The sequence below is a fragment of the Gadus macrocephalus genome, chromosome 9 (assembly GCF_031168955.1).
Source record: "Gadus macrocephalus chromosome 9, ASM3116895v1".
Classification (NCBI taxonomy): Eukaryota; Metazoa; Chordata; class Actinopteri; order Gadiformes; family Gadidae; genus Gadus; species Gadus macrocephalus.
The window spans coordinates 16,671,714-16,696,666 of NC_082390.1; the positions used below are offsets into that span (position 1 = coordinate 16,671,714).

The 24,953-nt window shown below is 42.4% G+C and overlaps 4 protein-coding genes and 1 long non-coding RNA gene across 8 annotated transcripts in view; 3 read left to right on the forward strand and 2 right to left on the reverse strand.

Annotated features, from left to right (window-relative positions):
* The window catches only part of mphosph6 (M-phase phosphoprotein 6), a 2,463-nt gene extending 2,081 nt beyond the window's left edge, over positions 1 to 382 (forward strand). The window contains exon 5 of the mRNA XM_060061188.1: positions 1 to 382. This exon is cut by the window's left edge and continues 16 nt beyond it. Within this exon, the coding sequence (XP_059917171.1) occupies positions 1 to 114 (114 nt within the window). The 3' untranslated portion in view covers positions 115 to 382.
* hsd17b2 (hydroxysteroid (17-beta) dehydrogenase 2) lies at positions 110 to 3,743 on the reverse strand. Its single transcript, XM_060061187.1, has 5 exons — positions 3,244 to 3,743; positions 2,716 to 2,931; positions 1,472 to 1,657; positions 1,242 to 1,379; positions 110 to 1,082 (listed from the first exon to the last, which is right to left on the reverse strand). Exons 1-5 carry the CDS (start codon positions 3,521 to 3,523, stop codon positions 730 to 732), a joined length of 1,173 nt encoding a protein of 390 aa, XP_059917170.1. The 5' UTR covers positions 3,524 to 3,743; the 3' UTR covers positions 110 to 729.
* On the forward strand, positions 3,734 to 4,183 carry LOC132464677 (uncharacterized). Its single transcript, XR_009527322.1, has 2 exons — positions 3,734 to 3,856; positions 3,887 to 4,183. It is a non-coding gene; the product is annotated as an uncharacterized LOC132464677 (long non-coding RNA).
* On the reverse strand, positions 4,155 to 13,974 carry gpia (glucose-6-phosphate isomerase a). Its single transcript, XM_060061186.1, has 18 exons — positions 13,735 to 13,974; positions 12,672 to 12,762; positions 11,787 to 11,855; positions 11,024 to 11,143; positions 10,353 to 10,436; positions 8,705 to 8,851; positions 8,102 to 8,173; positions 7,871 to 7,915; positions 7,684 to 7,737; positions 7,407 to 7,467; positions 7,097 to 7,140; positions 6,639 to 6,791; positions 6,089 to 6,218; positions 5,870 to 5,946; positions 5,530 to 5,658; positions 5,155 to 5,230; positions 4,748 to 4,814; positions 4,155 to 4,337 (listed from the first exon to the last, which is right to left on the reverse strand). Exons 1-18 carry the CDS (start codon positions 13,851 to 13,853, stop codon positions 4,214 to 4,216), a joined length of 1,662 nt encoding a protein of 553 aa, XP_059917169.1. The 5' UTR covers positions 13,854 to 13,974; the 3' UTR covers positions 4,155 to 4,213.
* A 1,839-nt stretch (positions 13,975 to 15,813) lies between these two features.
* Positions 15,814 to 20,437, forward strand: LOC132464678 (uncharacterized). 4 transcript variants are annotated; one of them, XM_060061191.1, is made up of 11 exons: positions 15,821 to 16,148; positions 16,357 to 16,377; positions 16,818 to 16,995; positions 17,236 to 17,534; positions 17,586 to 18,306; positions 18,416 to 18,555; positions 18,644 to 18,848; positions 18,938 to 19,042; positions 19,158 to 19,351; positions 19,443 to 19,584; positions 19,684 to 20,437. In XM_060061191.1, exons 2-11 carry the CDS (start codon positions 16,357 to 16,359, stop codon positions 20,253 to 20,255), a joined length of 2,577 nt encoding a protein of 858 aa, XP_059917174.1. In that variant the 5' UTR covers positions 15,821 to 16,148; the 3' UTR covers positions 20,256 to 20,437. The 4 variants fall into 4 exon arrangements, 3 of the variants coding, with proteins under 3 accessions (XP_059917174.1, XP_059917173.1, XP_059917175.1); XR_009527323.1 differs by having other exon boundaries at positions 15,814 to 16,148; positions 17,236 to 18,306; positions 18,416 to 18,542; XM_060061190.1 differs by having other exon boundaries at positions 17,236 to 18,306.
* The last annotated feature ends 4,516 nt before the right edge of the window (positions 20,438 to 24,953 follow it).

A 24,953-nucleotide genomic window follows, 5' to 3' on the forward strand; every position in this document is an offset into this window, starting at 1 on the left:
GACAGTATGAAGAAAAAGTTTGCCAAGAAGAGGGACAGATCTGCTATCGAAAAGGACGTCGTCCAAACTGTTACAGAACCTACCAAGAAGATATTTTTAAAACCTCAAGATTAGCCCATTATCACTCTGGACTAAACAGCTGTGTATTACTATATTAATGTGTTCTCTTTTCCTAGTCAGTACTTTAGTCAGTACTTTTTATAAGGAATATCCTCGGATATAACATTATTTTAAGATGTTTGGATGTTATACATCCTTTTTTCTAAATGTATATATTTTTAGGTTAATGGATATGCAATGTGATGCATTCTTCTGTAATAGATTTTTTACACTCGCATTACATTTGGAAACGAGTCCATTAAACTATTGACTTAATGTTCAATCCCTCTTGTCCTTGTAGATAAAAAATAAATAAAAACTACCCAAGAGTAGTTTACTGCATAGAATTTCCTGGATGGAAAGATTATGGTAATGTCAACATGTACTGATGGAGGGGAATTATCCAATACAGTTTTAGTTCTGATTCTTGTTTTACAATGAGGTTTTAGTTATTCTGGTACTACAAACAACTTGATGGTCATAGATAAGCATTTGTGACGAAGACTCATCAATGACCGCATAGTGGCAGGAGTTAATGAACGTAATGACAACAATGCTTATGGTTTAAAGGAGGGTTCTAAACAGGCTTCGATCGTGCCTGTACCCAACTTGCTCCCACAAATCCCACTATTAAGTCTGAGTCAACTCGGAACCAGCTTTTGGACTTAAACCTGCTGGCTCACAGTCAACAAACTTGTGGCCTTTAAGGAGCTTGTCGGAGATGACCGTGGGACAGAGGTGGTAGAGGAGGGGGAGCAGCCAGGCCATCTGTCCCGGGGTGTAGCGGGCCTTGGGGGATGGAGCCATGAGTGCGTGGCACATGTCGTTCAGCACGGGTCGCAGGTCCTCTGGCGACTGTTGGCCCACTTTGGAGAGGCAGTCTTGCATGGAGCAAACGTACGTCTCCCCATAGTCTTTGCAGATAACTGACGGTAGATTTTGGAGAATTTTCTTTTTACTTTCTTCACAGCCTTTGAAGATGTCTGAAACCAACATGAACCTTGAGTTTATTAGCAAAAAAAAACGCATCTCAGACCAATAAGTTCACCCGAGCTTGTTGATTTTCTAAAACGTGTGTTAATAGGGAAATCTAGTCATACTGCAAAGAGTAGAGGTCGACGTGGATCAAACGGAGGACCTACTCGTTCTGAAGCCTGCAGGTTGAATGACAACCACTTTCACACCCCAAGCAGCCAGCTCCATTCTCAGCACTCTGGAAAAGCAACCAAGAGCTGCCTTTGAGGCTCCATAGGCAGAGAAGAAGCAGAAGGGCACCTCACCTAAAACAGTAGATATCGCAGTGAATACATGAAATAGAGATATTCGCAGGTCCGATGCAGCAGCTCCCCCTGTGCTTTTCAGCTGAATCTACCTCCCATGCTGGTGACATTGACTATCCTGCCCTTCGATCTCCGAAGCAAAGGAAGGAACACCTGACACAGGTAGACTGCAGACAGGTAGTTGACCTCCATGCATCTTCTGAAGGTTGTGAAGGGCAGAATCTCGGCATCAGCCAAACAGCAAAGGACGCCTGCGTTATTTACCAGACCCCAGAGACCTGCCACGAGAGGGAGACATAACACCAATGGAACAGGCCGATGGGACGGTTTACCTTTCTATCTAAAAGGTACAGTCAGTTGGATTTAGTGGTACCTAGCGGTCCATAAACCCTCAGCCCTCCCTTGCAAGGGAGTAGGAGAAGCTACTGTGCTTTGTACTTGCTTGTAAGTTACCCATCGATACTTTCAAAATTATATCATGGTATCAAGTGATGAGCTCAATTGTATTTAGTCTGTAAAACTAAAAGTCATCGTTTACAGGGAATAATAGTTTCAAGGATAAAAATAATTAAAAGTCAAAGCATCATTTAACAGTTTGGGGCGGCACTGTAGAAACATGATGCTGCAATATAGCAGGCTCCCTGGATGTAGACCCGCTCCCTATATAAATATAGAGCTCATTCAGAGGTTATGAAAACCAGATTAATAGCTGCATGGGATTGTACACTACTTAAAACATAGTTATGAACATTACATTTCATCTCTATCAAGTCCATATAGCTAAAGGCCACTAAATTCTGCACTGCCCCTTTTAATACAGGACAAGTACAATCGGACCATTAACTTGATACTTAGCAGGGGCGTTTCATAAACATCCGGGGCTTAGCCCAGAGGGAGAATGGAAATGCGCGCGTAACGCGAGGCAATTTTTTTGTATGCTTTATTGTGCATGCAGTTTTTTTTCATAATGCTTTACCTAAATAAACAAAATACAGTTTATTATAGCTTTAAGAAAAGCTTTGAGTAAAATGAATACAAGTGAGACAGACCTTAAATATATAAATATATATATATATATATATGTATGGATCTTACTGGGGATAGGATAGGTTAATTCACTTGAGGTTGCTGTGTGTCTGGTTATGTTTGTTTTTTATCCAAAAATTATATTCAGGGCTAATTAAATCATTTCCAGGGCTTTAGCCCCCAGTAAAACAGCCTAGTGATGCTACTGATACTTTGTGTTCATTAATAATCATTAAAGGCTTTGTTTAGGAGTCAAACCTTGACCACTGAATGATTAGAATGATCTGAGCTGTAGGCAGATTCACCTCACCTCCCTCCCCCAGCTGAGCAGCCGTTATGTGCTGGAGCGCCCGGTCCACCTGAGAGTGGTCCGTCACATCCAGCTGTAGCACCTCCAGACGGTGGGACCCATGCTTCTTCAGCTCCTGGGCCCCAGAACCGTGCTCATCCAGCACACCAGCAAACACCTGTACCCCCCTGTCGCTGAGCTCCTTGGCCAGTGCATGGCCGAAACCTGTATCACAGCCTGTAATGGAGATGCATCAACGGGCTGCTATCTTTGTGCCAAGGTGCATCAAGGAAACATAATGAAAAAGGTGTTCCATTCACTTGAGGGTTGGGTAGGAAACAAGGTTTGGTATGTTTCAGGCATGTCTTAAGGTTGTCTTGAGATTGTAACATTTACAGAGTTTAAATCTAGAGCATGTTTTAACACTAAGGGTTCACTCCTGTCACAAGATTACAAATTAATATGCCCCTAAATAATGATTTGATTAAACATGTTTTTTATTTTAATGTTTAATAGGACCAACAATTGTTTATGAAAAATAAACCCTACCTGTTATCAACACCGATTTTCCATGCATGGGCAAAAACTCATCGCTTTGTTCCCGAATAAAATGGTGTAAACCAAAGCAACAGCACATAGTAAGCACTCCAAAGACGCCGTGGAAGCCCCCAATGTACAGCTGACCTTCTAGGGCCAACGTGGCTGCAGCCCCCAACCCAGCAAGGCAACCCCCTCCCTGTCCCCACAGCCATACGTATAAAGCTGTGGCCAGGGTGCAAACAGCACAGCCCCAGAACAAGCCCTCTGAGACTTCCATTCTGCAAGTCATCTACCAGGTCTGAATGATCAGTAGACAAGACGCGCTACGACAGCCACAAATATGAAGCCACGCCCTGGTCATGTTTTTTATGTGTGACATGGTACGTGTTTAGGAACCTGTTTCGTGTTCAATTTGTCAAAGCCTTCCTGCAGGAAACAAAATTCCTTGACACATCCACACCCCATTATGATCATAACCACTATAAAATACACGTGCTTTATTTTATTATTTTATTCTCCACAATAACCACTCAGGAGAACAATTAAAGTGACGAATGGAACATTTAATCTGAAAGTCAGTGGCCAATGTCTTGGAAGTGTGTGTGTGTGTGTGTGTGTGTGTGTGTGTGTGTGTGTGTGTGTGTGTGTGGAGGGAGGATAAAAGGTCAAATTCATAAATGACAGAAATATATGTATGCATTTGAGGGAGGTGATATTGATAACAGTCCTTTAGGAAATAGCTACTGGTCACTCCCTTTGGCTGGTTATTCCCTTATACCGTAGACATGATTAACATTAAAATTAGCTGACCAATGATCACAAACATAAAGTGCTTGGTTACCAGTGTGTCAGGGGCTATGACGATCGACAGAGAACGTACACGCGTCAAACAGATAAGCAAATTCAGCGACTACAGAGTGGACCTCTCAACCAGTGGACATGGCAAGGGGCAACATGGCCGGGGATGATGATGAGGAGGTCAGGCGAAGTTCTGCTTGAGGAAGCTGATGAGCCCGTTGGTAGAGGAGTCGTGGGAGGTGATCTCATCGGCGCTCTTCAACTCCGGTTCGATCTTCTTGGCGAGCTGCTTTCCCAGTTCCACCCTGTGCAACAGGATCACAGCATGTTATTTCATCCACAGCATTCAGGCAGTCTGGTGTTTGCCATATCACAGCCTCAACCGGGTATTGATTTAGATATCTGGGTGATAGATTATTCTTTTGTTGACAGATGTCTTGGACTCAGTAAGAATCAAGTACAATCCATTCATTATGAATTTGTTAAGAGATTATTTAGTGATATACACAGCAAGAATCATTACAGTTAAAAAGTAAATACACTACATGAGGTATTTTAAAAATGACCTGAGAACATACGACTTCCTCCTAAAGTAACTTCTAACCCATACAGTTCCTGGTTTCTGATTATTATATCTATATAGTTTGACCTTAAATGCTGTTACTTATCAAGGCATACAACACCACAAATACAGCTCGAAAGGTCACACTCTTACCCCCACTGATCGTAGCTGTTGATATCCCACATCACCCCCTGTACAAAGATCTTGTGCTCGTACATGGCTAGAAAGAAAGAACAAAAGCCCATAAATAAACACAGTGATTCATCTGTGAAACTATGATGGGGAAGGTTGGGAACATTTTCATATCACAAAAGAGAAAACTAATTGTTTTTCATTTAGAAATTTCCCGGGTTCATTTCTGGTTCTCCAAAGAACATAAGATGCTGGCTAATTAAAACATTGCTATTTAGAGAAAAAACGGTATCAGTAAAAATGATCTATTAAAAGCCTGTCCACAATGAATCATGTATACCAAGCCTTAGGTTATTTCATCTGTAAGGACACCACAGCATACTTAATTACCGGGTGGCTTAGTAAAAACAGTTACAATCCCGACTTACCAACCAGTGCGCCCAGCATGAAGGGAGTCAACTTCTTGAAGACGATGGAGTTGCTAGGCTTGTTCCCCTCGAATACCTTGCATGGAAATACAGAGGAAACACTCAATACGTAAGCTTTTGAGGGGCCGATATTTCTGTGCAAAAAAATACAGGAACTATCTCATCATGTAGAGAAGGATATCGCCTTGGCAGAAAATTTGTTTTCCATTTGTGGATGGAAGGATACATGCCTGAATTGTTGCGATTCGGTGCAATAGAATAGATTGTGTCTTTGCAGTGCAGTAAAATGGGTTCATTGGTAGCAGCAGAAGCACTGTTTGTACCATTCATCCCCACCAAACAGCACACTAATGAGAGCAGTCCTCCTCCACCTACTTTGTGGGGCAGAAGCTTGTCCAGGGCTTCTCCTCCCAGCCCCCCAGCCACCAGCTCCCCGCGGGCCTCCTCAGAGGTCTTCCCCTTCATCAGCGCCTCAGTCTGGGCCAGGAAGTTGGCCGCCAGAATCTGTGGAACATCACAGATTGCGGATTTTCGCTACACAAAAGCACACCCAAAAAACAGTGCCATATGCACCTCATCCAGTACCGGCTTTGGTTATTCGGATTAAGATCTTACTGAAAATTGTAAAAAGGTTATCGTGCATGAATTTATATCATTAGACAAAAAAGGTCATTATTTAACAAAGCTGAATGTAAATAGTAAATGTGGGCGGTACCTTATGGTGAAGGCTGTCTCTGATTGGGTTCTGGGATTGGGCAGGAATCAGGAAGTCTGCAGGAATCATGCGGGTGCCTGTGGAGACAAAGATCCTTCAGTTACACAATTACACAATTACGCAATAAGCAGGAAAGACATGCTACCTGTCCACTTAGCAGTTTGTTTATAACTGAGACACATGTTGGTGTCTCCGTTCAGAGCCGAGCGGCTGTAGCACCTTGATGGATGAGCTGGTAGAAAGCATGCTGTCCGTTGGTGCCTGGCTCGCCCCAGACGATGGGTCCGGTGTGGTAACCGACCCGGGCACCATCTTTGGTGATGTACTTTCCATTGGACTCCATGTCCCCCTGTGGATCAGACCAACACAGTGGAGCTTTATTCTATCTATCTATCTATCTATCTATCTATCTATCTATCTATCTATCTATCTATCTATCTATCTATCTATCTATCTATCTAACAAAAAAAAAAACTTTTGCCAACAAAATGAATGATGATAATAATATTGGTATATGTCTGCCACGGTTGGTCTCAATATTTTCCGGGGAACTACAGAATTGGTGACTGCACCTCGACAACATGCTTCACTATAAAGTAGCATACTGAATTGTAACGACAAAAAAATTATTCAATAGAAAGATAATTTTCTTCTTCTTCTTTATATTTGCAAGTTGGAGCCCTCATCATTCGATATGGTTACCACGGGGGGGGGGGGGGGGGGGATCGTGTAAACTCCTGACTCTCTAAAGTGCTAAACTCCTCCTGACCTGCTGGAAGTAGGCAGCGAAGCGGTGCATGTACTGGTCATAGGGCAGCATGGCGTGGGTCTCCGCCTGGAAGAAGTTGATGTACCAGATGCCAAGCACCGCCAGCAGCACCGGCACGTTCTGCTCTAATGGAGTGCTGCGGAAATGGTTGTCCTGGTGACCAGAGATGATACAACCGTCGGATATTGTTTAAGGTAGGTTTGCTGGCTTTATTTTTGTTTAATATAATAATTATAATCATCATCATCATCATCAAAATATATCAGTAAAAGCATGGATTTTCATACTTTTAGAAAGTATTAACAAAACACCAACTAACAACATCAATGTTCTGCTGCAAGTACAGATGAAAAAGGACAATAAGCCAAGTGAGTCACTGTGACTCTACTCTTTGGCGCCCTCTAATGCAACAACCTAAATCAATCCTACAGAGCATGGCTAGAGAAAGTGGTTCCTACCATCCAGTGAGCCCCAGAGAGAAGCTGCTCAAAGTTTTCAAAGCCTGGAGACCAGCAGCAGAATGCAAAATAGATTATCGTAAATACACATAGAAATATACAAACATTGTATGACTTGAATAGATATATCCAGCGCTATAAGTTAGTGCTGAAATTATATTTGCAACAGGTTTTCAGGGACATAATGTCATAAAGTTGGAACTTAAAAGTCAAAGCAGTGACTCTCAATCGATCAGTCAATTCAATCCGAGAACTGCCCCACAGTGCATTAGGACTGAATGGCTCTAGGCTCCAGCCCAGGCAGACATACCTATGTGCAGTGCAATGGACAGACCAATGGCGGACCACAGCGAGTAGCGGCCTCCAACCCACTGAGGATAAGCGGACACAACACAACATCACCGTCAGTCAGCCAATAAGCGAGAAAGCCTTGTTCAAGCAGCAATTGGTTGGTTTGTTCTAGTATACTTTTGTCGGTGCCATTAAGTGTCATATAGTAGATATTTAAGTTAGGTAAAACAGCATGCAGGTGTGGTCGTGTTCATACGAGCACAGTAAGAGTCAGCAATTTAATGTTGAATACTTACATCCCAGAACTCAAACATGTTGTTGGTGTCAATGCCGAATTCCTTGACTTTGGGCTGGATGAGAAAGAGGGAGAGAGAGACAGAGAGACAGAGAGACAGAGGGGATGATTCACAATGCCTTTAAGGGAGGGGACTCGGAGGACATGATTCAGAAAGTAAGACAGAGGCTGAAAACATGGCTACTCACTGCATTGGTAGAGAGGGCCACAAAATGCTTGGCTACGGTGGCTTGCTGTGTAACAAAAAGGGGAGAAGGATAACATGACATTTATGATTTAGATACTTTGTCTCTTTTGAAAACACCCAATCAAGGAATAAAAAAGGCAGACAGATGTAAACAAAACAGTTCATTAGCCGATGAGGCCTGCGATCCGATTTCTGCTGACCAACTAGGTCATCAGCAGACTAATCCACTTACGTCCTTGGCAGTCTTCAGGAACCATTCCCTCGCTGACTCTGCGTTAGTGATGGTCTCCTGGGTGGTGAACGTCTGAAACGAGAGGGACCCAAAGAACGATTGAGCCCAGAGGACATGTTGTGTCGGTCTTGCTCACGGACAAACAAACAGATTGATCCCCTTCCCCTCCAGAGAGTGGACGGATAACGTTTCACAGAACAACAAACCCGTCAGGCCGTCAGCCACACTATAAATGTGAGCGTCAAAATATACAGAGAGTTCCATCTTTCAGAATGAGATAATTATAAATTAGTATAAATTAGGCAAGAATTAGGAATTAGGATGGAATGGGTATCAAGAAAAGAAAGCTAGACATTTAATGATTCATTTAAATTAAAATACATTGTTTGTTTTGAGAGTCATTGTGCTCATTATTCATGGTTAACTGTAAAATATAATTTCGATATGCATTATACGCCTTGTAAAAATGTCATTACTTCAAATATTGAGGCTGCTGCTTTAATCTACGCAGAGAGTTTCTGGTTGCACGTCCATCGGCAAACTAGTACCTGTGTAACTGTGTGCCCGTCCGAGTATGCATAAGAGTAAGTGTATTCTCCCTACCTTGGAGGCGATGATGAAGAGGGAGGTCTCTGGGTTGAGCTGAGCCAGGGTCTTGGCGAGGTGTGTGCCGTCGATATTGGACACAAACCACACGTTTGGCCCTCCCTCAGAGTAGGGCTTGAGGGCCTCCGTAACCATGAGCGGTCCCTAGGGGCCAACAGGGAAACCGTTCATTTCATTCATATAACCCTTAATCACAGCTACAGTCTTTAAATGGCTTCACTGGCCACATTATACAACATCCCCTAACTAACACAAAAAACACTCAAATAGTAGTGTCTATGCACCATCATTCCTCACATTTCCCCACCTCTCTCTTTGTTAATAACTTAGGCTGAAATACAGGCTTCTTGGTGGAGACCAGTTGACATTCATCTTGGGTGAAATGTTGTCATGTTGCTTTAGCTGCTGGCTTCAGTTCCGTGAGGCCGGCAGCTAATGCAAAATGACAAGGTGTTTGTCAACAGTGACTTCAGTGCTAGGGGCTGCTCATGGCTACTGCCTAACAATTTCAACTGAGTGCGGCCCCTTCAAATATATTATAAGTGTGATTACGTTTTGGAGAATATTTTTTTTATTCAGCAGGCTATTCCTAAACCCCATTTTCAAATTGTGTTCTGTCCAGAAGCAACAAGGCAGTTCTGTCATATAGACCAACCATTGTGGTGCCATGTTAATAAGTTCTGATCTATGAATCTTTATTATGTTTGCCAATAGGCAGAATCCTCAATCTTTGCTAAGGTTACACTTTGCACTTTGTACAATCACCATTGCCTCATAATCATAGTGATACCTGAGCAAAATGTTAATGCAATTCTGTTGATACAATTCTGTTGCCATATCAAATCTTCTCATCCTCACGGTTGACACCTGAACTTTCACAATCAAACTCACAAAAGGTCCATTGCCTCAACTCTTGGAAATTGCAAACCGATAAGTAAACAAAGCACTGCTTTGTTTCCCGTCACTTAATAAATCATTGTACTTAGGTTGACTTCCTCTTTCTATTAAGAGAGTGTGAAGCTAATTTAAACTAATATAAATCGGTTTGTATGTAAAAAAACAGTTTGTTAAATACAAGTTCTTATGATGAACATCGAGCTAATGAGTGGAAAAAAAGTCTGAACAAACACTTGTTGAAAAGCATTCAAGTCACAATGATTGGGTTTGGATTTGTACAGCCCACTGCACCGACCAATGGCATCAAACCAATGGCATCAAACCAATGGCATCAAACCAATGGCATCAAACCAATGGCATCAAACCAACGGCATCAAACCAATGGCATCAAACCAACGGCATCAAACCAATGGCATCAAACCAATGGCATTGTATGAAAATTGTAGTTGTATGCTTTGGCAAACATTCTATGGTTAGGGTTTGGTGTTTCCTGGCAGAGTTTGGAGTTGGCGTTTTGCAGGCACTTTCAAAAGGTACTTGGCAGGTGATTGGATGAACCACCCATCTATCACTGTCAATCACTTTTCACGTAGCTGATCGGAAAAGTTCAGACACAAACGCATAGCTTGAAGCCTGGTTAAATTGATTCCCGTGGGATCATAATCTAGCGAATCCAGCTGCCTCGCAAGGTAACAGAGCATCAGCCTTTAATATGAAGGGGGAAGGGCTCAGGGGGTGCGGTACTCACTAGGTCAGAGCCTCCGATGCCGATGTTGACCACATCCGTGATGGCCTTTCCACTGAAGCCCTTCCAATCGCCACTGCGCACTTTCTGAAAACAATCCCAATCCACAGGTCACAAGGTCACACAGAAAAGCTGTAATGAAGCTGTATTCAGAACCAACAGGATTGAGACTAGACTAGACCCAACAGGACTGAGACTAGACTAGACCCAACAGGACAGAGACTAGATTAGAACCAACAGGACTGAGACTAGACTCGGCAGGACTGAGACTAGACTAGACCCAACAGGACTAGAACTAGACAAGAGCCGGAAGGATGATGCTAAGATTGTGATACGATTTTACATTTTATAGACGTCACAAATAAAGCATACAAGTTACAACCATTTGGGTTAATTCCACAGACAAATATGTATTTGCTACTGTAGCACAGGAAAGACTGGTTCCACTACTCTTTGACCTTTCCACTTTCTATAAGACTTGGGAGACACCCAAGAATAGTACCTGATCAAAATGTGAGCAACGCAACACCTTAACACAGTAATCACGAGTTAAGAGGTGAGCTAACTGAGAACCATAGCAGGAGAGCACAAAAGACTACAACAGCCAATACTAACATATAGCATGCAGCATGCAGGCGCACACACGCACACACATAAACACACACACAACTCACATGACAGAAGGCCTTCATCTTGTTCAGAACCCCGTTGACCTCTGGCATGACGTCTTTGCCGTCCACGTGGATGGGCGTGTTAGAGCGATTACGAAGGGCAACGTGGAGAACAGCACGACCCTGCATACACAGAAATTATTCAGTAAGGTACACTCTTTGGTGTTATTCGTAAATGCAACACAGACTCATGGACATAATGTTATTTATACAAACGAGACCCGGATCTATTTGCCTTTCGACATCACCATGCGTGTTGAACATCCTGGTCCCTTTCAATACAATGTCATACAAACTACACAGTCACTGTGATGTAAGTGTTATGCAACACCATTGCATTACAGTGTGTGTGTGTGTGTGTGTGTGTGTGTGTGTGTGTGTGTGTGTGTGTGTGTGTGTGTGTGTGTGTGTGTGTGTGTGTGTGTGTGTGTGTGTGTGTGTGTGTGCTCGCGCCCCTGGCCTGAATGACTAAGCACAATGTATACGTAGTCTCAGTCTCTGAGAATACCGGTGACCCAGACAATGCAGTGGTCTATTGTCTGGCAGCCGTCTTTCTCAACGCCAGATATCATTCTTAATTTGGCAGGAATTCACACAGGCAGAGTACTAAACCTGTCATCACCCCGAATGTGGCAGATAGCATTAGCCTATTGTTAGCAATACTCTAGTTAGTATACTTCACTAGATAAGTTGGTGTGCAGGCCTGATGAGAGTTGTATTTTACTGTGCCCCATTGGTTGTGTTCGTTTTATTCATTTGTCAGTACCTCTGTGAAGTTGATTTTATCCCCTGAGAACATCTTCTCTCTTGCCTCCTCAACTCCCCTCGACTTGGCCTGTATGGAAGGGGGGGGGGGGGGGGGGGGGGTGAGAGGAACAATCTGTGTAATACCTGCAACACACTTGGCAGCCCGACTCTCATTGTGTAAGTCACAACCCAAACATAACCGTGTAACATACGGTTGCATTTCAACAATGGCATGTGTGCGTGTGAAGACAGACAATTGCTGTCCGTTTACCAATATTTGCTTCCTCGATTTGGAAGAGGAAGTCATTGGGTCCCTTTCAGTCAAAACGTGCTTTGCAACCGCCTTCCAGGAGATGTTATCAGAATAAGTGAAAACAGCGACACTGCTCGAGTTGGACTGGTGATTGTGTCCTGAAATACGTGTTATTGACTCTCAAAATCTGATGGTATGCTTCAGGTTTTGCTTTTGACACAGGTTGCCTTAGTTCAGTGACTGATTGGAAGAAGCGATAGAGCAGAAACATTCATGTTCCCAGCGAGGGGAAGGCAAGCAGGTCAGGTCCCGACAAGCACAATAGAATCTCCTGTTGGTTGAAGCAATAGGGGCACACACACACACACACACACACACACACACACACACACACACACACACACACACACACACACACACACACACACACACACACACACACACACACACACACACACACACACACACACCATGGGAAGGCATAGAGTCTAGAGACCAAGCAATATTGCTACGAGCAGAGGGGCTTATGTTTTATTACAGCTGACACAAACGGCTTCATCCCTAACATACACGGCTAATGCCGGCGCCACGCCTTTTCTCTTTCTAAAACCACAAGCAATGAAAAAGACTGTTGCATGAATGGATGGTTACCATAGCAAAAAGAATAGCCATGACATCCTCGTTGATGATATTTTTGGAGTAATCCAGCAGGATGTCTCCATCGTCAGTCGCAAGAGTCTTACTGTTAAACAACAAACAAGAACAGAGTGCAAAATTAGGTGGTACGGATATTTGACTTGGGAGCCAAATCGCCTATGCATAACGTAAAAAACTGCCACATAAATAAAAAAAAAACTGCTATAATAAGAAATTGTTCGGTTGTTTTATTAAACATATAATATTATACTAATAAAAAAAGGAGACATTAATTGAGAGAATACATTATCGATAGATCAGTGAATAAATCATGCGATATATCGTAGGCTCGGCTGTCAACATAGGAAGTTGCAGACAGACAGTGGTTCTGCGACGAGGTGTGCAGAACCGCACGTAGACGGACCTTAATGGGAATATTTTCTTGAAACCAGGCACACTGGCCGCTTGACACTCTTACTATGTAGCACAAATGTCTTTGAAAGCAAAGGTTACCCAAATATTGCTGCCACTGACCACTTTACTTACAGACTAGTGGGTCAATGTCAGCTAGCTATGATAGCAAGCTAGTATTATTACCAAACGATACGAGGCCTATGCGTGTTTTTATGATTCACACAGTCAATGTACTGGTTTAAAAGCGCCGCAAATGATTATCTCCTGACGATCCACTTTGAAAGACCTTTCGCTTGCAAATAAAAACCGAGAGGTGTACATTTGAAAGGATGACCTTGTCACAATATCTCATGCAAGCTGTGTCGCCAGTGTTGTGTCCAATGGCGAAAGAACATCCGCGATTATAACAATATGTGGATCCCCGTGTCACATGAAATATTATATTTCACCAAAACGAACTATATGTATATATGTTGGACAAGATGTCACTAAGCAAAAATCGTCTTCACAGTTTCCAACATACATCCTGTCTTATATTTCCTTGTTATAGTTTGACGTTAAATAACCATTATTATTATTATTGCTACAGAACATTGGTAATGTTGGTAATAACCGATACTATTTCTGACACGGATAAGTAAGTAGCAATTCTTGTTTCTTTTACCTGAATTTGCTGAATCGATCGCTCTCTGCTTCAAACATTTTCCTCATATTGAGGTTTCCAACGTTGGCTTTGTACCATTGCTCCAGTTTCTGATAGTTTGGATCATTTGTAAGTCCCATGGTGCCGAGATGATACCGGTCCCCTCAAATTAAACCTTGGTCGGAAATAAGTTTATGTGTGTAAAGCGATGATATTTGACAGCCCAGTGCAGTGAGGCAATGGGAGATGGTGGACCGGGATTAGCCAATAGCAGATGGAGGGGTTACCTCTCCCTTTGTTGGACTCCACCCACTGCGATATAGAGCACGTAAACTGAACAGCCGCCGATCAACGTAGTCAAGTAGACAGAATGCTTGCCAAGTATTACCAAATAAATATACATGCAAGTATACATAAAATCAAGTATTATACATAGCATAAAATATGCAAATACAACAATGTCGTTATCCAATTGTCCACATTTGTCTAAACGTATCATGAATGTAGAGCACAATACACCAAATTGTAATGAATGGCCGCTTATTGTATGCTCTTGATATAAACATTGTGTTACCAAAAACCACAGAACAGCACGTCATGCAGGGTATCAGAAAAAAAAAAAGGTGTTGCTGGCACCCCAAGGAATAGTGAATGCATCAGGATCAGTCAGGGCTGTGGTCTGTCGGAGAAAAAACTCAAAATGTTAGCATTCCGTTATTGAAACAGAATCTCTAATTTTTGGTCAGATAAAACAGAACGACCATGCAGTGTGGTGCCCGTTGTACAGCACTATTTGTGTGATTTATTATAAATCAGGTTTTCAACACCCTCTCACACACACAATAATGTGGTCAGTGAGCATCTGTGTCTCAATGTCCCAATTAATCCAGATGCCCTCATGAGGGTTGATGAGGCAATATGATGAGGCAATATAAGGGAACCTTAACACTGTTGTTGGGCAAGGGGAACAGAGGACGTTCTGAACAACTCTGTTCTCCGAAGCAGCTTGCATCTGGTTGATGTCGACACACCTGAACAACTGACGCCTCAACTACTGGTACATGGCTGAGGTGTTATTGGCAGATAACGGTGTCAAGGAAATTATATTTAGACTGCCCGACGCTGTGGTACCTGCGACATCGGACGCTGTGACATGCATGAGGCCCATTGGTATTGTTAAGGTGGAAAAACTCCTATTGAAATTGACTACAACAAAGACTATAATGAAAACATTAATGCATCTGATAAAGTTTTCTGTTTTTGAAACGTATAAAGTTGGATGAAGGCCGATTACTCTTGCATTGCATTAGCCTCAAAGGGCCCTTTAATATATACTGTTTGGGGAAAAGTGGGGGCATTTTTCACGTTTGCCTCATTTTTGAAATAGCGGCTTCAAACTCTCTGGTGGTCTACTGTCTAGATATAAACACTCATGGACGAAAGCCCTGACCTAGTGGCAATTGGAATGATTACTATCAGAGAATACTGAAATATTTCTTTCTTATGGCTATATTGAATAAACCGGTAACAATGTTTCTAAGCATTGTCTTAAATTCCATAAATAAGCTTATCGATGAATTTCATGAACAGGATTGTCATTCTGTTATATTTCTGGTATATTATGTGACTGCATACAAATGTGTCCACAGACATGGTGACTACTGTATGATAGTAAGCATTATTGGCCCTTAACAGTAATATTCAGAAACAACACTTCCTCAAAAGGATATTGACCTAAGCAACACCAGTAGAAGCATATACTTTTCCTTGAACTTTTAAACGTTGCAAACGTGCAAAAACTCAATGATATATTTATGTGACATTCAGTCCAATGCATAAAATATATCTGTGGCATTCAGTAGGCCAATGCTGTGGTATAGTGTAAGTTTAACCAAGTGTTTCTTTCTGTTCAATAGATAGAACTTTATCAATCCCCTCTAGGATAAATTTGTTAATGTTTGTCCCTATAAAACAATAATGGTAAAAAAAAAAAAACACAAAACATGACGGTACCTCTAAAGTCAAACTGTCCAATCTGAAGGCTCTACTTAATCACTCCCCCTACTCACTTCCACCAATGCAAAGCGAACAAAACTGAGTATGGGAGGGCGTAGCCTAACTAGTTTGTGAACGACCCTGCGGCCGGTCCTCCACATAGACCCACCACGAGTCGCCTCAAAGAAGCCCCTTAGCATCCAGCTGGAGTCGGGGTATGTTGCTTGGCAATTCGAGGTTTCGACTTTTTTCCGACGTTGAGTCACAGTCGGCCCATAACTGCCCCAATCGTCAATCTTGTTTACGTTTTTCGACGTTTTGAGGCACAGTCGGCCACTCCCGTTGACAATCTTGTTTACGTTTTTCGACGTTTTGCGACACCTTCGACGTTGTACGATTAATTTAACATAAGTGAAAAGAAAAGGGGAAGACCTGCAACTGTGAGTATTTATATCGTATTTTGTATTGTTTTTAGCAAATTCATATCCCTCGTCTAGTTACTTAACATATGTGTTTTGAAGTGTATATCTTGCTACCTGGCACATGTTTAGCAAAGTAAAAATCAAGTTTGTTATCAATAATTAATTAAACTTTTACAAAATGTCCTTTATTCCACAACGCTTTTCTCAACCTATCCCTCCTCCAAAGATGGCGAAATTTAACGACAAGGTAAACTTTATTTATTTATGTCTTTAGCCCTGCATCATCCCGTCTTGGTGGATACATCATGTTGTAGTATGTAGAGACTAGAGATATTGTTAATATCGATATATTGGTTGGCAAAACATTATAACCATGTTGAATGTGACTGATTCGTATTGCGAGTGTGCCCAAAGTCAGAAATGCATTTGTAGAAACCATTTTGTGTCTGTTTATGGATAATTCGCTATCTTGATTGTTTGATAATATATTTTTTGCAACCTGCGAGCCAACGTTTAGGTATGGCAGAGCTTTTGGGATAACCTCTGGTTAGGGATAATTGGTGATTGCTACTTTATGCATGGTTTGTTGTTGATTCATTTACACAATTCTCAATTACCCAAAATCTAATTTCTCTTCTCTTCACCATCTGTACTCTACCGCCCTGTACTGTGATCTATCTACTCCAGTTCAGTCCGCACATTACAGTCCAGCAGACGGGTGTCAGACCTCCCCTGGAAAAGTGTGTCACCTGCTGTACATCCATCCACTGCCCATTCTGCAGTCCGGATAAATTCAAGCCTACCATAAGGAGTAGGGTCTGCAAACATTTGGAAGGACACCTATTACGAGCAGTCCAGCTCAAAGGTATTCCCTGATGTATTCCTTCCACTCGTCCCACTCTCAATTATGGAGTATGTATCGCAATACCCCAAAATTAAAGCTTAGTATTGACGCTTTAACCTTTATTGTATAATGTCAATTGAAAGAGGATGGAGGTATGAAACAAATAAAAGCAAAATGCCATTGACCACTGAAACATGAAAACACACCAACATGTTGAAACAAAAACATTGCGGTTTGACTTGAAATACATTTATTTTCCAGACTACACCATCTACAAATGTAATTTGGAATGCTGGAAGAAGAGAGCACATTTCCACTGTCCCTCTTGTACACTGTTATTTGACCGGAGAGATAGATTATTAAAGCATATGGCAAAGTGTTTCGCTCAAGTTCTTGAAGTGGTGGATCAGGCTGCCACCACAAATAATTCAGACCATGAGGAGGATGTCAACATGGTTTTCAGTGGCCATATGGAGGAGGTCCAATGTAAGCAGGAAGCCACTGAGATCCAGGTTGACATAATGGACGATGTCCACAGTACTCGGGATAATACAGAGAACCTTGTCCACATTAAAGAGGATGTCCACAGTAGTCGGGATAATACAGAGAACCAGGTCCACATTATGGAGGATTGTCAGAGTACTCGGGATGCTACAGAGAACCAGGTCCACATTATGGAGGATTGTCACAGTACTCGGGATGCTACAGAGAACCAGGTCCACATTGTGGAGGATGTCCACAGTTCTCAGGAGGCAAAAGTGGCTACTGCGCAAGTGAGGCGGAGCAAGGTTGTGGTGTCTTGTCCCCGGTGTGCAATAGGGATCCTCAAAAAAAACTTGAATCTGCATCTTCTACGAAAACACTCTGAACATCACCGCATGGAAGTAACGTCAAAGTCGAATGTACGCAGTGAAGGTTTAGATAGTGCCAAGCGTCGCTGCAGCAAAACAAGACAATCGTGTCAACACAAATCCATTGCCAAGTGGCACTCTTGCCCTGGTGTCTTCCAAAAGGTCAGGTCCAGCCAGTACATCTCAGAGAACCAACCTATTCAAACCGGTACTCTGGGAAACACAAGTGTGTCAGAGGACGATTTCACTCGCTATCCACCCGAAGGAGAAGACCTGGAAAAAATGGTTGAATATATTTCCCAACATAAGCGGCTTCCAACGACACTGCCAGATCACCTTAGAAAACACATGAGCGACTACCCTCGATCCTTCACACCAGAGGAAGAATTCTGCACGGTCTGCCCTGGGGCTGTTTCTCTAAGTCGTCCGATTGTGATAACGGAAAAGGCCAAGATTCTGACCATTGATGGCATTGTACAGGGTATGTCTTTCCTTATTTTCACTTTTGTGCAGTACAATGAAGTAATCTCTGTGTTAAATGATGTGGTAAAATGTAAATCGTTAACACCCTCTCCACTTCAAATCCCCAGATGTCTCTACATTTTGCAGGAAATGCGAGGACTGTGGCATGATTTACCGATATCAGGAGTTCACGGATGGAGTTCACAATTTCAATGATTATCTCCTCCTCGGACTACATTTCTGTTTGTTTTTGAGGTACCAGCTCCAGGTTAGCCTTTTATGTCATTAGTTAATACAATGCCCTGTGTATGTCTGCTAACTGAAATAGTTAATCGTTTTCATCCTGCAATTGTAAGACTAATCAGGCTGTTGGGAGCGCTGTCCAGGCCCTTGAACAACTGACGAAGACCAAGTTCCCTCCAGCTGATAGCGTGATGCACGGGTACCTTCATTTTGAAGCCATGTCCAGCCACAGCTATGATTTCAGCTGTGTATGTTGCGGTGACCAACCCCCCATTGTGATAATGGACCTTCACAAAAAAGGGTCTTTTCATCAGACAGGTAAATATTTATTTTCATACAGTATAAATGCTTTTCCATGGTCACTCTCATTTATGCACTTGTGATCATCCTATGAAAATGTATTGCAGTGAGTGACCTCCAAAGCCCACCTGATGACTACAAAGGGGAAGTGAATATGGAGGACTTCTGGGATTCTGTTTCCAACGAACATATTGCCCTTGGTTTTTTGACAAGTAAACTACATATGTTGTATATTTGATATACATTACATGTTATTTTCTGAAGACCATGCACAGCAATATAATTTTTTTGTATGGTGGCAAAAGTGTTGCATACTTTATCTTTCAGGTATCCAAATGAATCCATATGCAGTTTCGCCCTCCTTTGATTGTTGGGCACCATGGATAGGTGAAAGAACCAGGAGGTCAGCAGTGGCGCTTAACACAGAGTTTCAGAAACTTCAAACCCCCAAGGCTCCAGGAGAAAATGCTGAGTGGACTGTGACCGAGGACCATCTCCTGAATGAGCTCCTGAATCAGGAGGTTTGTGCTGTGTGGATTCTTAAAGTCACTTCCTTTATATACTGAGGTCAAATCAGGGAGGAGATGACTAAACCAGTTATTTCTCATGTAGGTTGAGGTGGTCAGAAAACTATGTGAAGAGTGTGACCTGGACCCTCGGGGATCAAGGATGGACCTCATCTTCAGATTGAAAGACGAGATGAAGACACCAGAGTCCTTTGAGAAGGTGTTCCAAAAAATATGGGGCGCATCAGGTTTGTGTATTGCAGTCTTTCTGACACATCACTATTATTGTGTTTTTCCAACCTATGTCATTTGTTCCTCCAACTGAACACAATCTGTTATCCCTGTAGGAGGTTGGGCGGCAATACTCTGTCCGTGTGGCATAGTCTACAGCTTGAAGGGGCTTCTTAGGGCAGGAAGCCCCAGAGATTTTGCTGACCTTTTGCTCTCTTGGGCACACGTGCCCAATAAAGTAGTTTATGACTTTTCAAGCGTGCTAGCAAGGCAGATGAACCTAAGGGCCCCGGAGAGTGTCCCCTTCGCTCCACATGAGGGAAGACTGGTGGCCCCGACCACACAAAACATCGGGGGGGCAAATGAAGGCAGCCTCAAAGTGAACCTAACATGGCTGACTGAAAAGAGGAACCCAGCGGATGAACGTTCCCATCCATTGACGGGCTCATCAGAAAGCTACTCTCTAAGGGACACTTCAGAAGACTCGGGAAACGTCCTTAGCCGTGTCGGTCTGGCCCCTGAGCTGTCTGGTCGGATCAACACGCAAGTGGTCCAACAGTTTTTTTCTCAGATGAGGGAATGCAATTACTTTCTTACGTCATCGCCGTCGACAAACATATTTTTGTTACGTAACATTCTGCACCACAGAAATGTGAGGGTTAACGAGAGCAGCACAGGACAAATTTAATTCTATCAAAATGACTGAAAGTGATGACTGTAAGAAGTTGCTCTCTTTTCGAGCAGTACTGTAATCTAGTATCTCAAACCCTCTCTGTGTGACTACATGCCTGCCTGACCAAACTCTGGCAATCCGAGTACTTGCTCCTCCCATTTCCCCTTATAAATAAACCAAGTTTGGTTTGACCTTGACCATAGTTTGTGTGTCGTCTGCATTCTCCATGGGAGCAGAAAAAGGACATGGCCAGCATTTATTTTGATGATGACGAGTGGCTTCAAAGCTATCCATTATCGTACAGAGGATTCCTTGAAATCTTTTCAGTGTGGGAAGTTACTATAAATCCAATGTCTTACTTCTTTAGCTAGGTACATCAATGTACTAATAGCTGTCTAGATGGAAGATACTATAGATAAGCAACACATTGAGCTGTGTGATGGAGAATATAGTATATGTTGGCGAAGATGCTATTGCTCCATTTAATCTCTTTAAAAATAAGCAACGAAGACGTCCACTTTTAACTTAATGCATGTGTTGTGTGTAATATATATAAATATAATTATTGTAATGCAATACAGAGAAACCGAGCAGTGGAGGAGCTTCCACTGCTTTCATTGTACTTCTTTAAAAAATAATATCTTTTTTTTTCATAGGAATGAAAGCATTAGAAGCTCCTCAACTGCTGTTTCTCAAAGCAGTGGAGGATACAGAAATATTCAATATTTTTAGAAAATGTAAAAACAAAAAGTCCACAGATTTTAATGACATCGACAGGACATTGGTCAAATAATTAATTGTGGGGATTTCGACAACAATAGACTAGACACATTCTTAGAAAAGCAAAAGTTAAGTGAATTTGGATTCCTGAATATTCAGATTCATCTGATCAACATCACTCGCATTATATATATATATATATAATCAGTTGATGAAATAACAAACGCCATTCAACTAAAAATGCAGTAGGGGTATTTATTGATATCAAAAAAGCTTTTGGTAACAATCAGGCAAGTATACCTTGGATGGTTATGACATTATGGCTTTTAATCAAAACCTCTATTGAGAAAATGAATGGGATTTTAATTCCGGAACCACACTGTTGCGCTCAGGCCCGCCGCTCCCTATACGCAGAGTGCGTAGGGCACCAAGTTCCTGGTGGGGGGGCTGCAAAAAATTAAATAATTATCACATTATTGAATTACAAAAATATATAAATTAGTTATGAAGAGGCCCACCGTTGTTTTTCCTTAATTGCATAACCTATCACTCAGGGCCGGTCAGGGACGCGGGAAGTCAGTCCGAGGGGGGGGTGCTGAGAGAGAATCTATATAATGACGTCATAATAAATGCTGCGCAACATCCGTTGTTTACAGAGACGAGATGACGGGTGACGTCACATTCAGGGATCCGCTCTGATAAACACTCTACTGGTGTGTAAAAAGAGTTCTGCCAACTAGCCACTGTTATTCACAAACGTTAGCAAATAAACAATGTGGAAATTAGAGTCAACTCGGCTGATACTGGGCTGAATTTCACACACTAACAACATGCCGATAAGCTGTTGCGGTCCGGGATTATACACAGCGTTATAACAAGGATTCAGGAGGTTATTTCTAAAGGTTTAAAAGGAGAGTGACAATAAAAGAAAGCCTTTATTTTCATCCAGAGTTACGAGTTGTCTGATATGAGGAAAGTGACGGTTTCTCCGTCAAGTGAACCGTCCGTCTTTGCTCTTTTTTTGCCAACCAGTTTACGTGCAGGATTCCAGAATCATAACGATAACATTCAACGTGTCTATTAATATGGCAGCAACATTTTACACCAGTTTTAGAATGTTCACTACAACAGATGTTGAACACCAACATGCTTATGTAAAATCAGCATAGTACGATATTCAGCTATCGACAGTTCTGCGTTGTGCGTCATAGCCTACGTCAGCCTACTCAGACAATGTTCTAAATAAATTGAAATGATAATATGATAAATATCATAAAAAGGGTGGATGTCAATAATTAAATGAAAAATCATGTTGTATGATAAAATTATTAAAAAAAAAAAAAAAGTATTGATTAGGGCTGTAGTTCCAGAGGAGGTCAGAGATGTAAGGGGAGGCCATGTTATGGAGAGCTTAATAAGCAAGGAGAATTTCATCCAGTACATGTGACATGTAAATATATATGCAGTTTTGTGTTTGAACACTGGGTGGAGCATTAGCAAAGGAAATGCTTATAGATCACCTGGGGAGGTACAGGTGTGTTTTACCTTTGTGTTACCGTGTCACTTTTGTGAAAGAGCTAGAGTAACGGAATAAGATGCAGCTGAGCAGGGCGCTGAGAGGTGATGCATGAGGCATGATGGCAGGCAGATGATGGCAGACAAGTAAGGAGCATGATGGACTGGGATCTGAGGGAAAAAAAGACTATCTAACTTAACATAAAATATACTCTGGTTTCCAGTAACTGCAAACAAGAGAAGGGGTTTAATTAAGGCATTGTATCAAAAATAAGATAGACTGTGACAAACAGAAAATATAAAAGGCCTGTCTTAAACCCATTCACCACGTCAAGGTGCAGGCTCATGAGTGGGATCACGAGACTAATGCCGCTTTTCCACTGCATGGTACCAGCTCGACACGACTCGACACGACTCGACTCAGCTCGCATTTTTTGCGTTTCCACCGCGGTACCATGGTATCTGGTACCTGAAGTGGCTGCTTTTTCTAGTACCTACTCGCTCTAGGTTCCAAGCGAGCTGAGCCGATGCTAAAAGGTGACGTCGGCAGACGGCCGGCGACTGATTGGCCAGAGAGTGTGACGAAGTCACGAGAGCGACATGGCAACCATGCTGGTAACATCCATAGCAGCGCGCAGCCAACATGTTCCACTTCTCCAACTTCTTCAACATGCCAGCTAATAATAGTAATGCGATCGATGTCCTCCATTGTTGTTATGTGGGTTCTGTCCATGTGTGGGTTGCGTATTTGTTGTTTGCGTCGCGTACACAAATACGTCACGGCCCTTTCGCGCAGCCGACCCCGCCCACGTCCAGGAGGTACTATTTGCGGTGGAAAAGCACCCGTGCTGCTACCGTGTCGAGTCGTGTCGTGTCGAGTCGTGTCGAGTCGAGCTACATGTGCGGTGGAAAAGCGGCAGACTGCCATCACTGTCGTGGCAATTTCCTTGAACAGATATTGCTTCTAGGAAAGATGAGATCTCTAAATGCAAAAAGCACACAATACTTGTACACAATTAAGTAAGTAAGTATTTAATTGTCTCACAAGAGAAATTTGCTTTGGGCACACAGAGAGCATCTGACACTCACAACGATTTTACATAGACACATGAAACACATGGCATCACCCCCACTCTGAAACCCATTATAAAAGACATAGCTCTAAGCGCGCACACACACACACACACACAAACACACCAACCGCCCCCACACACAGTTCCTCTAATAAGTAGTATAAAAAAATAATCCATAAGGATGATTGCACTGCCCACTAGTTATTGCTCTATTGCCCAACCAGTTACTGCACTGTTCGATCAGGGAAAGGTCCCTCCATTAAGTAGCTTAATTGATAGCGGTACTAGGGAAAACTTTAATCTATTTAGCCGACAAAATGGGAGCCAGTATCTTTTGCCCAGAGGCAACAGCTCATACTCCATGTTAAGGACATGGGCTGGGCCTGTGGCTATCTTAAAACCAAGCTGTGTCCTCAAAAATCTCCTTTAAGGAGGATGGAGACTAAGTCCCCATTATTTTCCTTGCCCTCATAACAAGGTTCTAAAGTTATGCTTTGGCTTTTACGGTCAGGTTACAGAACCATGTTGTGATGCAATAGCGTATTATGGACTCAATGGTAGCTCTGTAAAACATAATGTACTTATCCAAACCATGGTATATGCAAAAAATTTAGCCACTGACCGATCTTTGAACAAACACTCCACATGAGAGCTCCACTGTAACTTACAATCCAAAGCCCCCACGCCCCTGGGATCAACGACCAACTCTTTTGTCTTTGTCGCATTTAAAATAAGGTTGGTCATTATGGTCATATATTTGAGTAATAATGATACAATAACATACAAACAATGCTACACTACAACATTCAGACAACAAACAATTACATAAGCATACAATACAATAATCAAAAGGCCTCAGATAGGAGTTCGCCCTGCGTCTCTCTATTAGGTACGCAAGGAGAAGTACCCAGAATAGATAGGAAGTCCCCAAGTAGGATGTCAGGAAAACCGCCTCTGAAAACATCTCCCGAAAGGGGTTCACTGAACACACAAAGGCCAATACGTAGACGACACTGAGGAAAAGCAGGTTGGCAAAGCAATACACGGTATGGAAAACATGTTAGCCTACCTTTTATATGACTAAAAGGTAGGCTAACATGTATTTTTCCATCACACTTCCCCCTTTGATCATTTGTAATCACAGTCATGCAACCCTTAAGGAATAAAAATGATCACATGATCACAACATATGTTCGCAATCTATTATGTACAACCATGGGCTCCCAGTCCAAATATTTATACCACCATTCACTTCTACGGAAGGTAGTACAAAATCAATTAACATCACCTGAAAAAACTATCACACACCATGGTACCCAATGAGATACATGGTCCAGGGCCGGTGTCCATTCTGAACGATGTCGATCCTGGCCTCATCTCTCCCCAGGCCAGAGACATTCTTTTG

Coding starts and splice junctions, on each gene's coding strand:
- hsd17b2 (XM_060061187.1), bottom strand. CDS start 3,523: ATGACTTGCAGAATGGAAGTCTCAGAGGGCTTGTTCTGGGGCTGTGCT. Junction 2,932..3,243: donor AAAATCGGTGTTGATAACAG/GTAGGGTTTATT, acceptor TCTCCATTACAG/GCTGTGATACAGGTTTCGGC. Junction 1,380..1,471: donor CAATGTCACCAGCATGGGAG/GTAGATTCAGCT, acceptor CTACTGTTTTAG/GTGAGGTGCCCTTCTGCTTC.
- LOC132464678 (XM_060061190.1), top strand. CDS start 16,357: ATGGCGAAATTTAACGACAAG. Junction 16,996..17,235: donor ACGAGCAGTCCAGCTCAAAG/GTATTCCCTGAT, acceptor TTTATTTTCCAG/ACTACACCATCTACAAATGT. Junction 19,043..19,157: donor TGCCCTTGGTTTTTTGACAA/GTAAACTACATA, acceptor TTTATCTTTCAG/GTATCCAAATGAATCCATAT.
- gpia (XM_060061186.1), bottom strand. CDS start 13,853: ATGGGACTTACAAATGATCCAAACTATCAGAAACTGGAGCAATGGTAC. Junction 11,856..12,671: donor TGGCTATTCTTTTTGCTATG/GTAACCATCCAT, acceptor CCTTCCATACAG/GCCAAGTCGAGGGGAGTTGA. Junction 7,916..8,101: donor TCCTGAAGACTGCCAAGGAC/GTAAGTGGATTA, acceptor TTTGTTACACAG/CAAGCCACCGTAGCCAAGCA.